Source organism: Aptenodytes forsteri, unplaced genomic scaffold, assembly GCF_000699145.1.
Source record: "Aptenodytes forsteri isolate BGI_AS27 unplaced genomic scaffold, ASM69914v1 Scaffold55, whole genome shotgun sequence".
NCBI lineage: Eukaryota > Metazoa > Chordata > Aves > Sphenisciformes > Spheniscidae > Aptenodytes > Aptenodytes forsteri.
In genome coordinates this window covers 6,986,590-7,004,653 of record NW_008796063.1, presented here as the reverse complement: position 1 = coordinate 7,004,653, position 18,064 = coordinate 6,986,590, and the positions used below count along the sequence as shown (strand labels likewise).

The following is an 18,064-nucleotide window of genomic DNA, read 5'->3' as shown; positions in this document are numbered from 1 at the left end:
CCACTCAGCTTGGTGTCATCTGCAAACTTGCTGAGGGTGCACTCGATCCCACTGTCTATGTCACTGATGAAGATATTAAACAGTACCGGTCCCAATACGGACCCTGCAGGACACCACTCATCACCAATCTCTGTCTGGACATATTAAAAGGTTAAAACTGCAGAGGAGCTGATTGTGTAAAAACGACAAAATTGCTTCTCTGGTGAGACCGTGCTTGATCCGGTTGAGTTAGTATAGGGTGCTGGACCTCATACACACCTAAAAGGGACTGGCAAACACAGTGATGTTAAGCGAACAGCTTCAGCACTGCGTACTATAGTATTACCTTGCGCAGAAGCCTTATGATGCAGGCAATGCTAATTACACTTTCTCAGTTCATGTACAAAAAGGTGTCTTTCTGGCAGATGAACCAACTGCCTTAAAGTAGCTATTGCCCTTTAAGGGCAAAAGGTTTTGCCAATAGCAAAACCTATTGGCACTGGTTTTAAACTTTTATTTCAAATGTTGCATAACTGTATAAAATCCTGTCTTGTTTTCTACTTCATCTGTGAAAGAACAAGCTTTTCACTGTCTTGTCTCCTGCCCGTGCTGCTAAGCTTAATGTGTTTCAATAAATAATTGATAAATAAATAATGTTTTCAATAAATAATTTATTTCAATCAAGGAGTCCATGTATTGCTACAGTAAAGAGGAATTGGTAAACAGTGAGCAGAGCAGGGTGTATAGTGAACTGGAACAAAGCAACATAACATTGCTGAAAAACGTCAATGGTCATATATTCTTATGATGGAATGTGAATTGTGAAGACCTTTCTTCTGGGGTTGCGAAACCCATCTGTTGAATTTGACCTGATTGAGTGTGCTCAGCCAGAATTTCCAGAATTTCCACTTCATGCAACACCTGTAAGCAAAGTGACCGTCTCTGATTAATCTCAGTGGAGAGAGGATGCCTGAAAGAAGCTACCAATACGTATCACTTGTCAGTCACTGTTATTTCCTTGCGTTGCCGGTGTGTTGATATTTCTGTGCATTCACCGGTGCATTTCTTCCCACAGATATCATATGTTTAAGAAAAAACTGATAGGATTAGTTCCCAAACTGTGCTAGGAGTACAGTCCTAATGCAGTCCAAAACTGCGTTAAGGCAGAGAGTGATGATTGCCTTTGGTCCTGTGACTCTGCTTATAGAAAAGCTGTGTAAGTGGTCTTAATAGAAGCTATAAACAGGAAAAAGGAAATTGAATGGGTAGTTCTTGTTTCTGAGTAGGTTAATGGACTGACAAATGGAATTGCAGGACACAGGATTTGATGGATTAGTGTAGATGTGTGACTCTTGCAACCTCCTTAGTCCCAGTGCCAGATGGGCAAAGCTACGTGCTTTTTATACTCGGTATGCTCCTCTACTAAGTTACACTCTTATTTTCATGATGGTCTACTTTCACCCATCTGTCAGTTGAAGAAAGATTGATAGTCTGCTCTACTCATTTTGGAGGGCAGCAGCAAACTGAAGCAGATCATGTAGGAAGTGTGTAGATGACTTCAGAAATCTCCACGTAGGTTAAAGTATGAACAAAGCAAAATCAAGACCTAATGACTGAAAAATGATTTGATGGGTGATACTGTACTAAGGATCATTATAGAGTGTCCATGCAGCCAGTAAACTCCCAACTTAAAACCAAGGCAAAAGAGTAATACCCTTTCGTGATATGAAAGTGTTGTTGCGGATAAGTGCATTTCTTTAATTTCGCTCTGTGCTGCTTTCCTTTCCTTCAAATTTATTTTAGTTTAATTTTTCATCTTTCCTGAAAAACTCCAGGATTTTTGATTTACTGCCTTACTGCAGTAATACCAGATTGAAATTCTTCCTGTTTCAGGAAGATGAGCGGAACTTTTTTAGTTTGATGAGTAAGGACTCTGGGTGGATGTATGGCAGGTTGCTGTGCAGGTCTTCCAAAGTACTTTCTGACATCTTACATGAAAAAGATGGGCACTGATCTTGAACAAACAACTAAAAAAACCCCCTTTTATGCTCTCTCTAGCCCCAAAATGCTTAGAAGTGTGGAGAAGGGACAGTTGAGGGTACAGCACACTGAAGCTAGTTCTTCAGAATAGTGAGCAAAAACCCCATAATTATTTGTGGGGTGATCACTTTGCAAGTGGCAGTAATCTTTGCAGTGGCAGGAAGCAGAGTGTTGTGCTGCGTTTCCCAGAAGTCCCAAACAGACTGAGGTCCCCTCTGGGGACCAGCTGTGGAATTGATTCAGAGGAAGAAGAATCTTTGTATGCCCACAGTTTATAAGTGGAGGCTTCAGGCCTTAGACTTGTTTGTTTATCCTGCTTATCTCATGCACCCTGTGGAAATAACCACACATAGATAAATATGCTGGATTTCAGTAAGATGTAAAGAACCACTTGAAGGAATATTTGTTCTGGTGGTCAATCCAAACGATCTGTTTTAGGGACCTGACAGACTACAGGTAATCATTCTTTAGTTTTGTTGCAGTGCTTTAGCAAGGGTTTTAAGTACAAAGAAATTATTGGACTGAGTGCTTTCTTCTTTCTCTTTCTGAGCAGCTGTAATATATGGTGCATTAATTGAAATCTAATGTTTCTTCCCACAGCTGATAGAGAATTCATAGAATCCAGGAGGAGAGCGCTGAAGCGTTTTATAAACCTGGTGGCTCGACATCCCCCTTTCTCAGAAGATGTGCTCTTGAAACTCTTTCTGTCGTTCAGTGGCTCAGTGAGTACTTGTTAGCAATAGTCTTGAGTTTGCGTGTCTTCCTGTAACTGCTGTGCTGGGCACAGAGTTCAGAATTGGTTTTGACCTACACATTATTGCTCCCCGTGATGAGGAGAATTTTCTTTCAATAGGTATTTCTACAGCTGGAAAGTGGAAGGTAATTTCACTCAATGCCAGGAATATAGTATTTTGAAAATGATAACTGTTCTTAGGGGAATACATATTATGCTTCTCCTTGAATTAAACCTAACCTGGATAAAGCTGTATCTGCTAAGTCGTGCCTTACTGTTGCAATATATCTGAGACCTGTGTGAACTGCCTGTGTGTTACTTAATTGTTTCATGCTCATTTGATTCTGTATCTTCTTCAGGATGTACAGAATAAGCTAAGAGAGTTGATCCAGGGAGTAGGAGATGAATTTATGACCTGCAGATTAGCTACCCAGGCCAAGGTATGTATATGAATTTCTTGCAACAAATGGCTCTCTCCTCTAGGTGGACCAATTATGGCATTTGTTGAGTGATGGAGACCTTAGGTAGGAGAGAGTGGTTTCCAAAATTTGAAGGACTTTTAAACTTGTAATTTTATCGAAAAGATCAAACAAATATTTGATTCTTAAAGGCCTGACATTTCTAGCTATATGCTGGTTCATGAATATGATGAAGATTAAACAATGAATCCTGCTCAGAACATGTTTCTCAGTAATTACTTGTACTTGCATAACAAACAAATGCACATACTGCACAACTTAAAAGCTAACACCTAGATTGATGTCTTCCCCATGTGCTCATGCCCTCATTCTGTCTGTCATCTTCTCCCTGTGGGAGAGTAATTTGGACTGTTACAGGGAAATCAGTTATAAGTTGTCTGTATATCTGTTTATGCCAGTGATTAGTGCTATGGCAAATTTTAAATATACATTCACTGTGTTCATTGAGCAATTTTAAAGCAAGTTGTTGTTCAAGTTCCTGCAATGCTAGCAGAAGGTTTTGCAACTGGAGCTTAATTCAGGCTTTTACCAGTGATGCACAGGTCAAAAAGAGCTGAACTTTCAGTACGTGCTTGACTTTGCCAGGCTGGCAGTTACCAGTAGCTTCAGATCAGAACCTGTGAGCTTGAAATCTCACAAACCCCGTTTTAACTGCATAGTAGAATTGCAGATTTCGCCAACTCTGTCTACACCCGGTATTTGAACCTCTTTCTGCCCCTGAAAATTAGGGGTATTTGTATGACGTCTGACTTGGACACCTAAATTGTGAAGCTAATCTCTTCAGGGTTGTTACAGCATGGCGTGAGAGAATGAGCGCAAGAGGGAAACTTGTCTCTCTCTGCTGACTATATGGTGTGCCCACAATTAACGTATGTGAATGTGCCTGTGATTTGTCTCTTGCACTTCTTCAGGACTTCCTTCCAGCTGACATACAGGCCCAGTTTGCTGCCAGCAGGGAGCTCATCAGAAATATTTATAATAGCTTTTATAAGCTTCGGGACCGTGCGGAGAGGATAGCTTCTCGAGCCATTGATAATGCCTCAGATCTTCTCATATTTGGAAAGGAGCTAAGGTAGGTTGGGAGAAAGAGGATTTGCTAATGTGAACGTTTCTTCTGTTGTTTCAGAACTCAAAACTGTTGTAAGGTTTACCTGCAAATGGTCTGGTAAGAATGGGTATTTCAATGCATGCTGTAGGTCATAATAAAATTTTTCCTACTAAAAGAAGAAAATGCATGCTTTCCACTAAGGTTGCATTCCATAGAGCAAGAGAAAAGAAAATACAAATACCTTGACATTCAGGTACTAGTTTTATGGTCTCTTCCACTAGTATATACACAGCTCTGCATTTGTGATTGTGCAGTAGTACCTTAGCACTGTGAGCTATTTAGACAGATTTGAAACTCTGAACTGCTCTCTGCAAATAAGTGTATCTACTTAGTGGAATTTGTCTCCTAGATTTGAATACTCCTTATCTCCTCCTAGTGCTTTGGGCTCAGACACTACACCGCTTCCTTCCTGGGCTGCTTTGAATAATAGCACATGGGGGACTCTGAAACAAGCCTTGAAGGGTCTGTCTGTTGAATTTGCACTGCTGGCAGATAAGGCTGTGCAGCAGGTGAGTTCTTTACTTTTTTCTTTTTGTAAAATGAAGGAGGTGCATTGCTGCCTTAAGCTTCATCTTGAATCATGAGCTCTGTGGACATAGGCACTTAAAAGAGTTAAGAGGGAGATTGTAGTCCAAACTCAAATCCTCAACCACCAGCCTGTTCAAGCTTCAATGAAAAACCTGGACTGTGTTTAAATGGGAAAAAATACAATGGGCAAGGGAAAGGAGGGAACAGCCTGCTTTCTTTTTTAATTTCAAATGGCTATTGGACAAGTTAAGTTGTACTACTGTACTGAGCTGTCCAAAAGTCCTGCGTTCTGTCTTACTAATCTGCTATGGAGAATCCAGAACTTATTTCTGAATCAAACTTTGACATTCGTGTACTTAAACATTACATGAGAGTCATTCAGACAGAAGCATCATATTCCTGTGTGAGTGTGCAGTGTGATAATGACTGTTAGAATAATGTGAGAACATGACAGTCTGGGAAGGAAAAGTAATAGTTCTGTCTTCACTTCTCTTCATCTCATTGTGTTAAAATACTCAGCATGCTTTTATAGATCAGTCAGACCAGGTCTTTTTCTCCAGAGTTTATGCTCCAGAGAGCTCTATTGATACGGGAAGAAAAGACAGTATTTAGTAAAATAAAAAAACAAGTAGTGAAATTTGGCTTGGTGTCTCATCTCTGCCTTCTGGTGCATGAACTATTATGGGGAACATGCAAGTATTTATAGCTTTAATGGATTGCTTATCTTGTAAGAAGGGAAGATGAAAGATTGGAGGGATCTGCAAGAGCAAGAAATTCCAAGCAGAGAGAGCTGAAAGGACTGGCACACAGGACTGTGAAACTAACTCCTCTTGTTATAATGATCAGTCAATTGGAGAAGCTGGTCCTGCTCCAGTGAGATCTTTGTTCTGCATACTGAAGATTAAACACTCCAGTGCCATCTGAAAGTTTTTTGATGCAGCTGTGTAAGCGTTGCTGTTCCCTGGAGAATACAGTGGAGGGCCTGCATGGTGTAAGGATGTGAAGAACTGTGATGTCAGTTCTGCCAGGCTTACATAAAATGGACTTTTTCCTTGTTTTCTAGGGTAAACAGGAAGAGAATGATGTGGTGGAGAAGCTGAACCTTTTCCTGGATTTACTCCAGTCCTATAAAGTGAGCTCTGCTGTTTTTCTGCCAATGAGAAAGTTGTTTAGAGCAAGCTTGTGCTCTTTAGAGGGTGTAACGCCAACTGGATGGAAAACTGTCTGGGAGGCCAGTTCAGAGGCGAACTGGGCATCTGGCAGAGGGAGGGGAGTGGCTGTTGGCCGTAGCTAGCTCTATAGCCTTACTGATCAGCTCATCTTCTGATGAGAATTTGCCAAACGGCAAACCCTGCAAGGAATTTAAAAATATGACTGCTTGAACTATGTGGATCAGCTAACTCTTCTTCCAGATTTGGCTGCTTTTGAGTCAAAGCAGTGAATTAGATGGCTACTGATTTGTTCATGGAGACATAAGTTCAGTTACAAATGAAAGAATTTTTGTTAATACTAATGTTTTGGTCAAAGGCACTTTTTTTTAGATGCACCTACTGAAACTGTATGTGGCAGCTTGTCCTGACATTCCGAGGCCTGGACTGAAATAGAAGGACATGGGCAGGCTCTTACCAGAGTTAATTGCCAGCACTTAATATTGAGAAGGGCACAAAAGATAAGAGGCCTGATAAGATCCAAAATGGTGGCAGAAGTGATGCCCCAGATTGCCTCTTAAGCTCACTGGTCTGGGTCCAAGCAGTTTTGTTTCTTGAATTCTTAGCTGCCAACATTTTTTGACTCTCTTGAAAACAAAGAAACAAAAATCTGCAGCACAGAAATTACATAAAGCGTGACCATGTGTTTGTGTTCCTGATATACTTGGCTTGCATGCTTGCTGTCTCTTGGCTTCCACTAAGTACCTGTTTTTTCCTTTTCCCATAAAGGACCTGTGTGAAAGACATGAGAAGGGGGTATTGCACAAGCACCAGCGAGCATTGCATAAGTACAGCATGATGAAGAAGCAGATGATGAGTGCCACTGTGCAGAACAAAGAACCAGAATCAGTGGAGCAATTGGAGTCTCGGATTGTGGAGGTAGGGCAGATGCCTGGGAGAGCAAAGGGTGGTACTGGACTCCTGTAATGGTGCCGCTATGTAGCTCAGTCATATTTGCAGAAGGCCATTAGGCTGAAAGGGTAACCTGTATTTTGGGTAATTTGAGCTACCTGCTGCGCTACAAGGAAAACGCGTTTGTTTTCCTCAACACTTATTACTGGCTCTTTGGCAACATGTCATTTGCAGGAGCTGTGGAAAGCAACAGTCTGCATGATTGAAAGTGCAGTTGCTGTCATATCAAGTGGGTCCAGGAACTGCCTTTTTAGGTTTTTGGTATGTGTTTGAATTGCTAGTATGGTGGGGAATGCTGTTTTCTCGTGCTGCAAGTGAACCTCCTTGGCACCCTCTTCCTGCCAGTGTACTTCACTGAGTTCCTCTTCTTTCAGCAAGAAAATGCTATCCTAACCATGGAGCTGCGGAATTACTTCTCTCTGTATTGCCTGCATCAGGAGACACAGCTTATCCACATCTATCTGCCTCTCACGTCTCACATTTTGGGGGCCTTTGTCAACTCCCAGATCCAGGGTCACAAAGAGGTGAGTTCTTCTGAACTGTGTTCTTTTTCCTAAAACATGAATGAGAATTTGAATGTATTTGTTTTCACCTGTGGGCCTTCCGACTCTAATCATCTGTCCAGCTGAGCTCTTTCATAACTTCTTAAGAAGTCATCTAAGGTCTTTCCAATTTGGGGTGAGGATCAGGGCTGGCCTCTAACCCCTCTAAAAGACTGTATCTTCTTGCAGCAAGTTGCTGTGTTTCTTTTCTTTGAATGTATTTGTTTTCACCTGTGGGCCTTCCGACTCTAATCATCTGTCCAGCTGAGCTCTTTCATAACTTCTTAAGAAGTCATCTAAGGTCTTTCCAATTTGGGGTGAGGATCAGGGCTGGCCTCTAACCCCTCTAAAAGACTGTATCTTCTTGCAGCAAGTTGCTGTGTTTTTCTTTTCTTCTTCTCTCATCTGCAGATGGTAGTCGAAGAAGACCCAAACATTAAATAACTAGCTATTCTGTAATGAATGATGTGTGTTTGCTAGATGAATCTGTTTTTTGTTGTGCTACACAGAAATTGTATGACAAGGAACAACTTCCTTGTTTTTGCTCTAAATCCAAGAGCTCCCTCTTGGTAACCCCTAAATATGACCTTCAGCATTCCCCATGCGCAGACGTTTTTGCATTCGTTACATTAGAAAAGTCTCTTCTCCTTCAGCTCCCTCCTTTCCCTTCAGTGAAGGAATTTGACCAAGGTATGGGAAATCTCCCTTCTGTGCATGCTCAGTAAAATGCTCAGAGAGCTGCATTGTAGCACCAGCCTAAAAGGGACAATCTGGGTCCATTGGACTTCCCCAAAGTACTTCAGCAATTTGTGTTTTCCTTTTGAGTACTCTGAAACTGCTGCTAAAATACAGTGTGGTGAGATGATTACCTACCATGTTGTCACGTCTGTTTTCTCTCCTTTTCCACTCACAGATGAGTAAAGTTTGGAATGAATTGAAGCCAAAGTTGAGCTGTCTCTTCGTGGGATCTAGCAATATGCCAACTCCACCATTGTCACCTCCAGAGGGAAACTTCTTCTCCAATTAATGCTCTGAGCATCTAGCATGGAGCAAGAAGTGCAATCAAGGAAGGGGTGGGACTTCTACCTCCAAATGTTAGAATGAATCCTCCAAACAGCTATTATTTTTTATTTTTTTTTAATACCGCTGCTTTGAGCTGCTCTCTGATTTAGACAGACTGGATGTGGGGCAGAACATACGGATATAAAGACAATCTCTTAATTTTGAAATGCTCTGGGACAGAGCTGATGTTCATTATCCTGCAGACACTCTTCATGGGGTCAGGATGTGACCTGGTGCAGTGAGTCCTGCAGTGTTGTTGCTGATGCCTCTGCATCTTGTACTAACAGTCCTCCAATAATGTCTATCTGCACACACGCTGACACATCTCTGCACATCTCTGAAGTGCTGGGATGAACAGGATATCTGAAGCACTTGCTTGTAGTAGAGATGGATTGCCTTTTAAGCTTGGGATGGCCTGTGTTAGGGACATACGTGCATAAGGAAAGCTGAAAGCCATCCCCCATCCCATTGATAGGTGTCTGCATTTGATTTCTTACTGCTAGACCTTAGCGCAAAATACGTGAATGAAGTGGTTGGATTCGCTAACCCAGCTGGGTAGGGGTCAGTGCTGCTGCGTGACAGTAATTTTCCCAGTGAGGCTAGGCAGACTGTGTTGTCAGTGTGTTTCAGTTCACGGTTGTAAGGCAGCCTCGGGACTTGCTCATATTTTTCAGTTTGGGGCCAAACATGACTGGGTTCAGGAACTCAGAGGAGTTTGCCTGGCATAAATGAGAAAATAGTTGAATAAAACACTCCTTAATTGTAAACCACTCATACTATACGAGCAGAACAGCTACAAGGTAGCTTGTTTGTCTTCTGGAGGTTCTGACATCCATCTGTTGAGTAGCTGTTCAGGACTATTGGAGAGCTGCTGACCCGAAGGCTGGTGTTTTCTTTGGTCTAATATCAGATGAAGTATCCTGTTACACCAGCAGGCTGGGACACAATGCTGATAAAATTCATTGGCAAAAAATCAGTATTTATCAGGATGTTACTGTCATTCTTTTTTCTGGCTCTGGGTAGCATTGGATTGTGTTTGTGAAGGAGAGAAGACAATTAAGTGACAATTAAGTCTTTCTCTAAAAATAGCACGGTTCTTAGTAATGGGGTTTTCAGAATGATTTGTGATTGTGATAAAGGGGCTAAACATTCTCCATGTTTCACTTTGTATCTCCGGTGACTTTCCCTCATGAGGCAGAGGGTAGGGGGAGGAGAACTTTAATGTCGTGTTACCTGAGGGGAAATTGTGCATATCCTCCAGAGAAACTGATAAGTGAAGAAACTGCAAACGTATGCAGCAAAACTCTACGTGAACGGGACTCCCCTGAACTGAACTTCTCTGGGGCCAAAATAGCTGCCAAAGGGGAATTTGAGACTTGGCTTCTTAACATTTTCTTTGAGTGGGTAAAAAGGAAGCACATTAACAAGGATGAGTGATTGCTGTCAAACTGGAAGCATTACAGTATTTTCCCATTGGGGAACTTCCCCATTAGCAGGAAATATATTTAAATCCTCCAATCACAAAAGTTTTTTTTCTTTTTTTTTTTAATTTAGAAAATTCAATGCAACATGAAGCTTTTCCTGGTCCAGGTGGAACTTATGGTTTAGTTTCTTCAGCTAGGAGCAAGATAGTAAGTTACTTGCCCAGTTTCATGAGACTGGCATAACCATTACACACACCCCTGAAAGTGTGGTGAAGTACACTTACGTGGGTGAATTTCTTGGGTGCTGGGCCTTAAGGAGTGTGTAGGGAGTCTATTTAATAACCTTGCTCAGAATGCATAATATTAAGAGCTTTTTATAGCAATTCAAATGTTAACTCTCTTCTGAGTCTTTCCTCCTGCGTATTGGCCTTGTCCAGTGAGACAGATTAACTGCAAATCGCTGTGACAGATTTGATTCTCTCTCCTGAAGATTTCCAAAGTGATGCAGAAGAGATTCTGCTCACAGGGCAGAGCAAACTGGCTGGGGAGGGAAATGTTTCTACAGTACAGTAACAAAGAAGATGCTATCTCAAGAATGGCACAAAAGGTTTTTCTGCTTGACCTTTTCGTGATTAGGAAGGTAGTTTGTGGTTAAAGTGCGGAAAGTGTGTTACCATATTTTTAAATGCTCTTCACTCCTAGCATCTTTAGAAGGTGCTAGCTGGTTATAGCCTGTCATTTGCTTAGTTGTAGTACCCATCCTCCCTCATTTAGCCTTGTTTGCCTGCTGTAGTGAACAGTCAAATCGAGAAAATACTGTACGTTTTGGGGCAAGATCCGGTATCTATATGATGGATCTTCTATGTAACTTGTCTGGCTGGGGTAGATGACTGGATTATGTTCTGTAGGAGCACTTGCAAAGTATTAGCCTGAATGGAACTTTGCACTTCTCACATTTAGAAAAAAGTTACGCTTTTGGACTTTATTTAAAAACAAAACCCCAAAAAAATCAAAGCCACATTTGGGCTTTAGACTAACTCCTCTTTCCTGTTCTCCTTCAGAGCAAGAATTCTACAGTCCAAATGCGGAGACTGTAATGATAAACACAGACCACATGACCTATAAAGAAACTGGAATTACGTTGTTTTGAGAAAACACCTATTCCTCCATTGTCAGCCCTTGCCTCTTTGAGGAGAGCAGTTTTGGGGGTGGGGTTTTCTTGTTTTGATTCTACTCTGTTCACCTAGTATTTTGAGAACAGAGGCTTAGTGTTCTCAAAGCTGATACAGCTAATGGCACTTTCAGAGTTTATTTCATACTGGATGTCAAGCTTCTGTCTCATTCCTAGATACATGCATACACTATTTCATACAACCCTTAGTCTGCAAACCTTATTTTTGGGAGACTGGTCAGTGTGCAAGCACTATGACGTTTACCTCAATATGTGAGGGATTTCCTTACTGTATTTGTTCCGTTTAGTTTAGGTATCTGTCAGACTTGGAGAGCAGCATCAAGTACAGCTTCCTTCCTCTAGAGGAATGCAGCAGGGAATCAATTGTCTGTCTACCCTAGACAATGCAGGGGAAACAATTCTGGTTACCTCCATGCTATCGCCTTCTGCAGCAAACAGCCTAGCTATGTGCAAGGGTGAGAACAAGACTTAATGAACTTGGTTCCATTGCTGGTAGATGGCAATAAACACTAAGCAAACCAGAAGACTGACTGAAGAGCGCATGCTGCCTATCCAAGAACTGATGCTCCTGTAAGATGTAGCGCCAAAGAGTTAACGTGCCTTCTTGAATGGAAGCTTTCTGTGCATTGCTTGAGCTCATGGGGACGTTCATGTGTTCAAAACAGTAATGATAGAAGAGGCCTCTAATCTGTCGGTGTGTCTCTTAAAATCTGTCGCAGAGGTACCAGAGTAGTAAACAGCTGAGAACCTGAAACTTTGCCTGAAAAATGTTTTCTCAAAAGGGCTATATGTTTTTGTCACTCCTGATGTCTCCTCTGCTTCAAGCTGTGAAGTGGCAATATACAGGCTTTTTGACCAGTATCGTGTGTTGAAAGGCTTTCCAAACTATATTTACAATACAACCTTAATCTTTGATCCTTCTTTCCCTCTCCTTCCATTTTCCTTGCAAGCTGCTCCTCCCAAGTGGTAACGTGTTTTCAACAGTGCCTTGCTGCATTCCAGTGCTTTTACTCTTTGACTTTGATCATGCAAGAGTGTAATTCCTGGAATTTGTAACAGGCTAATTTACAGTCTTCAGTTTGTGCTGTTTTCTAAAAGACAAAGATCACCAGCTGGGGACAGAACTTACTTAAAACGTCAGTCTCCACAACTGCAGCAGGAGCAGTTAACGTCACCACCCTCTGACATGAGCTAAAAGTCAGTGCTGGTGAAAGCACCTTTACAAAAGGATTGAACTGACTGCAGAAGAGGGGATAGCAAATAGAAGTGCAGGCCTGAGCCGCACTTGTTCTTTTCCTACCTAAACTCCTGGAGGAACATAAAGTAATTTGCGCTCTCTCACCATGCAATTTACAGTTTCCTCCAGGAAATAAATCAAGATAACTTAACAGGTATCGGCTGCCAGTCACTCCCTTTCCTACCGTGCCGTAAGGTCTTACGTCCTGTTACGAGCTACCTATCCCCTTGTGCTTATTTTCTCTCCTCTACTTGCCTCAAGGCATTCTCTCTGTTAGAACAGCCATAGCTTACTGCTATGTTAGAAGCAGAGTATCAAAAACTCTCTAAATAACTCGGTGTGCAGCACAAAAGGAAAAGTAAGAGTCTAAGGTGTTAACTCTTACCCTCTAAGTCTGAGCTGTGGCTTACTGAGCATATGAGGAAGGGCATTTTTGAGTGGTATAAATTATTCAGAACTGCTGAAGGGAGAGAAGAAGAAACAATCTTGTTCAGAGGGTGTGAATTTTGCCTGCCTGGAATATCCTGTACCTTTGCTTTGCTCAAATAGCCTTATGTATGAAGCACTTTATCCAAATGCAGGAATTAAAGAACTATTACTACAGCTGGTAGACTGGAAATGTTTACAGATCCTATATTACATTCCAAGATTCTATCTGTTATATGTGTTTGTAAAAGTGTTAAAAAAAAAAAAAAAAAACAAACAAACAAAACTTGTGTAAGAAGTTACATATGTGATGTGTTGTTTCTAGCACAGTTTGATTAAGCTTTTGCTGCCTGGCATGCCAGTTGGGCTGACCTGAATGCTGAATAGGTCTCCTGCTACCGACGTGGCAAAGCCTGCAGCCATAGGTGACTGCACTTCGCAACATGGACTTGCTGAAAGTTGATTTTGTTCAGCATATTTTTACCCGAAATGCTCAAAACAGTTCAAGTTCACAGTGGGAGCTGCAAGAGTGAAAGCAGGGCTCGAACAGTGCCATACATCTACCTCTGACTTTTGTTTTCTTAACTCCTATAACCTTACACTACCTTCAGCTGGAGAATCCCAAAGGGATCTCTACCTAAACTTTTCAAAAGGCTTTCATGGCGCTGGTCAAGCCTCACCTTGTCCGAGGAAGTAATGCTGAATAGGGAACTGTATAGGAACTGGCACAGAGAAGATAATTGATTCTGCTGCATCACAGTCCACTTAAATGTTTCTGTGAAAGGAAGCCAACTCCTGAAAGGCCCTTAAGCCATCTAGAAGGTAGCCAGCTGTTTACAACAGAACAACACATACTTTTGCTAAAAAATATTTTTAATTTTTTAAAAACATTTCCAGCCGCAAGGGAAAAGCCTAAAAAATCTGCCACCTGCAAAGAAAAGGGTTAACACTAAGTTTTTAATAGTTGTGATCACATAACCACTAAAGTATACCACAGCCAGGGACTTTGCAGCATGGAAAATCTTGTTACTTTTATTTCTGCCCTAAGAAACCCCCTTATTTTCCTTACTTCCCAGTGACCTGGCAAATAAGTCTCCTTTGCTGGAGAGTTGAGAAAGGAGACCCCTGTAGTAGTACTCATGGCGTTCTAGCCTGATGTGGGCAGCAGCACATGGGTTGAATGCTTCCGTTTTCTTAAACTTCCTCCACTTCTTTCAGGGTGTGCTCCAGGATAGTGTCTTGTCCCTGGAATTTAAAATAGCCACGAAACAACTTTTTCTGAAGTAGCAGGGGAAACCAATAGATGTCATCTGCCCACATGTGATTGAATGGCACCTCATCCAGCTGAAACCACTGTGGACGCATTTCTGGTGGGAGAAAAGAACTTTGTATGAGAATTTCTCTTGGTTTTTTGCTGCCTAGACTTTGAATATCTGTCAACAAGCAGCTTCCCTCTACAGCCCAGCTGCCTCCCTTCTCAAAGGGATTTTGGCATGAATAGTTCTGCATTTCTTAAGAGCAATACTGTGCCAGAAGAGAATGCGCATCCTTCCTTCCCCTCCACTAGATACCTACCATCACTTTCTGTTGGCTCTCCATGAAAATGATCTGCTCGGAAAATGTGAACTTCCATGAGTTCAGAGTTGCCTACAAATTCAAATGTGATCTGACCCATCTTCTGCAACGTGTCCACAGTCAGTCCACTCTCCTCCAGGAGCTCCCTGCACAAGAATAGACTTCTTTATGTGAAAGCGAGCAATGGAAGAACAAAAAAGCAGTCATTAGCTTTACTCGCACATTCAAAACACTTCCAGTGAACCAAAGGTGAAATCTGTGCCTGTGAAACACAGCAGGGCACAGCCTGTAGCACAAGGCAGAGTTCTGGCTTCCACCAAACTATTAGCCTACTTATACCACAGTGGAGCCATGTCAGACTGGCTCGTGTGTTACTTCAAGCTCCTAGAGGCTGGTAGGAAAATAGTCTATGTTGGAAGGGGAAGATTCAGGAAAAGTGATTGTTCAGTATAATTTACACTCCTTGCAACATGATGATCTTTTCCGAGATCAGTCAGAAGTGTGCTAACACACTCATATGACTGTAGCTGGATGTGGCTTAAGAACTCTGAGATACACTTTATTTAGACAGGCAAAAGGCTTTGCCAACTTCAAGCTAAAGCTTTTACAATTGTGGGGAAGCAGGTAATAAATACTGGAACATCTGTACCTGCAACAAAATCTGCTACTTCTGAGGCTGACTGAAGCTTATTTAAGTAATGCTACACACTACGTAACATGATTTGCACACAGAACGTTAGGAATACCATCTCCCATTCAAATGCCATATAAAAAACACAAAGCAATTGTGTAAACTTTCCATTTCTGCTCCTTGGAAGTATATTTAGCATAGCGAGAGGCTAGAAGGCAAGACTTTTAAGAGCACTTTGAGAGACTTTCCAGACAGCTCTTTTCCATGCATCACCATGCACAGCTACTTGAAGCACATTCAATTACTTGCTCTGTTTATGCTACACACTTAGGGCTTTTTTTATTTTTACCTGCCTCTAATGTACAAAAATAAGGACTATTTTGAAACAGCGTATCTTCAGTTAAGGTTAATAATTAATGTAGTTGCATATTTGGCAGTAACTTAACAATTTTAAAATGTAATGGAAATGATCTTTAAGGCTCCAGCTTTCTTTGGCATCAATTTCATGGATCCCATCCTTCAAAATTATATTCCAACTTAATGTCTTAGCTAATTTTAGTTTATCTTCCTAAGAAACTATCTATGTCTAAAATAGAGGTGGTTTTCCAGCAACAAAGCTAAAAGCCTCATTTTACAGGCTGTGATAATTGAACAACAAAGCACAACGCTGCTATGGTTCTCCAAGCAATTTATGTCAGCTATTTGGCTCTGTCTACAGTAAGTAGAAACGTTACAGGTAGCAAACTAGAAATAACGAACTAGCTAAATGCTCCCCTTACAAGATGTGCCGCTGAGGAGCCGTGGGTCCCCAGGTGCTCACGGGAATGTGGTGTACACAGCGGAGGACAGCAATCTTACTGTTCATGTTTTGAAACTGCAACTTTTGTTCATGTTTCAGCTTAATATTTAACTATCTGTGCTGTGAGGACACTTCACACCTTATGCCACTGCAAACCCAACTGAGACAGTGCAACACGGAACCACAGCCTAATACCTCAACTCCGAGTACAGAGTGGAGGTGGTGCAAGGTAAGTTTGATTTGGACTGTGTGACATCTTCTAGAGGAGAGCTGCACCCCGAGCTTTCACCTGGGAGAGGCAGCACTGCAAGTGTCATTCCCTGCCAGGAAGGTGGACTTCATGCCTAGTTGGCCCTGGCTCTGGGAACTGCTTCCTGCTCAGTTGACCTCAGCAGGAATCAGTTGTGTCATTCTGCAGCTCCTACCAGCTGCATTGAAAGGGCTGAGGATTGGACTGTTCCACAGTCCACAGCAGCAGGCGCCGGCTGTGCTGTGGCACGTTGCACTGACATCGCTAAAACTTCTATCACTTGACATCTCGTATGGACTAAAGCTCCGGTTTCTAACTCCAGGCTAGCACAGATAAACATGCACCTAGGAAATCAAATGCTAAATCAAATCATTAGATTTACACCACAGTCAGTGGCAATGTAAGCCTAGCAAATGGAGGCCTGATCTAAGTAACAAAATTGATCTCCCTCCCTCCACTCAGAGATGATAAATTACACGAAAAGCCATGATGTAAGCGTCAGGTACGTTAATGCCGTGCGCTGCTGTGTGCACATCTGCATAGAGGACCCTTCTGTACCCTGGATTAGCTCACCACAGAACCCAGGCAGTTGCACTGGCACAGCTGAGGAAGCGGTTCAGGGAAAAAGCTGTTAGGTAGCTGTTGAGCACACCAACATTGATCTTCCTGCAGGTGCGAGGGCAATTTTGGGCATATACCAGAAAGTGAGGAGGTGGCAAAGTGCAGCTCTGTATCAGCAACGGTCATGTAAAGAACAAGGTACCTGATTTTTAGAGGAGTTTAGCTATTCAGCTGCTGTCTGCTATTTCATTTTAATGACTAGACAGAAGAAAGAACTTCAAGAAATCAGTACTAAAAGCTTCAAAAACGGTACTGTACTTCTGTACTGATGGAATTCAATTCCCTAACTCAGCATTAGGGCTTAAAAATGCCGCCATGCAGTCAAATAATAAATTTCTACAGTACCTTTCATAAGGAACCTCTGAGAATTTCTAATATTTTGTCACTACATTTTCATGCAGTATTAAAAATGCTACTGGAAGGTAGCACCTGTTCAACAGCTTCAAAATTTAAACAATAAGCGGTACAATGGCATAAGTGGTAATTCTGCTATATAGCCAAAATTAAACTCTGCACCTTTCTGAACAGTGCAAGAACCTCTGCCCACCATTAGCAAACTGAGTCTCAGTTTAGATCAGTCTCTGAGAGATGGGAGGGAGGATACTGGGTAACTTCCAGTTACTCATAGACTGGACGACAGTTAAAGATTTGCAGATGACAAGCAATGAGGAGCAATCCTGTTTCTTTGTACATATGGAAGATCCCTCATCTCCAGTGGAATGGGTGATTTTCTCTGTTCAGAGATGGCTCACGACTGCACTCGCGGGTAACACACTGGTTACAAGGGCGTTATTGATCAGCCAAGCCACGGTAACTCCACCTGCAGCCCACCACAAATGGTCTTAACACCTCCATGGCCCAACCTGTGCCCCAATACCTGCCTCTCCCCAGGGCACCGGCCAAGCCGGGCCAGGCCTCACCTGCGAGCAGCCTCCTCGATGCTCTCCCCCGGCTGCACCTTCCCCCCGAAGCCGTTCCACAGCCCAGCTCCAAACCCGCGTTTCTTCATGCCCAGGAGGACGCGGGGCGGCTGCACCACCAGGACAAGAGTGAAGAGCCTGGATGTGCACATGGCTCCTGGGCAAGAGATGAGGAGGGCACGCTGCGCCAAGGGCTCCTGGCACCCCTCAGAGGGGAGGCAGGTTGCTCCTCTGGCCCAGGGGGCAGATAGCCCCTCACCCCCCCAAACACCCAGCACCCCCTCCCCAAATGCCTGGTCCCCACCATCCCCAGCCCAAAGCCTTGGTCCCCCAGTGCCTCTCCCAGTGCTTTCTTCTCTAACACTCCCCACTGACCCTTGCTCTCCTGCTCTCCCAGC

At 42.6% G+C, this 18,064-nt stretch overlaps 2 protein-coding genes across 2 annotated transcripts in view; one reads left to right on the top strand and one right to left on the bottom strand.

Annotated features, from left to right (window-relative positions):
• The window catches only part of SNX8 (sorting nexin 8), a 24,173-nt gene extending 11,116 nt beyond the window's left edge, over positions 1-13,057 (top strand). The window contains exons 4-11 of the mRNA XM_009286397.2: positions 2,620-2,741; positions 3,112-3,192; positions 4,143-4,303; positions 4,716-4,848; positions 5,931-5,999; positions 6,805-6,954; positions 7,362-7,511; positions 8,443-13,057. Coding sequence (XP_009284672.1) covers positions 2,620-2,741; positions 3,112-3,192; positions 4,143-4,303; positions 4,716-4,848; positions 5,931-5,999; positions 6,805-6,954; positions 7,362-7,511; positions 8,443-8,556 — 980 coding nt within the window. The 3' untranslated portion in view covers positions 8,557-13,057. The remainder of the gene's footprint in view (positions 1-2,619; positions 2,742-3,111; positions 3,193-4,142; positions 4,304-4,715; positions 4,849-5,930; positions 6,000-6,804; positions 6,955-7,361; positions 7,512-8,442) is intronic.
• An 826-nt stretch (positions 13,058-13,883) lies between these two features.
• The window catches only part of NUDT1 (nudix hydrolase 1), a 5,444-nt gene continuing 1,263 nt past the window's right edge, over positions 13,884-18,064 (bottom strand). The window contains exons 2-4 of the mRNA XM_009286396.2: positions 17,667-17,823; positions 14,446-14,591; positions 13,884-14,237 (exon numbers count right to left, since the gene is read on the bottom strand). Coding sequence (XP_009284671.1) covers positions 14,065-14,237; positions 14,446-14,591; positions 17,667-17,818 — 471 coding nt within the window. The 5' untranslated portion in view covers positions 17,819-17,823 and the 3' untranslated portion in view covers positions 13,884-14,064. The remainder of the gene's footprint in view (positions 14,238-14,445; positions 14,592-17,666; positions 17,824-18,064) is intronic.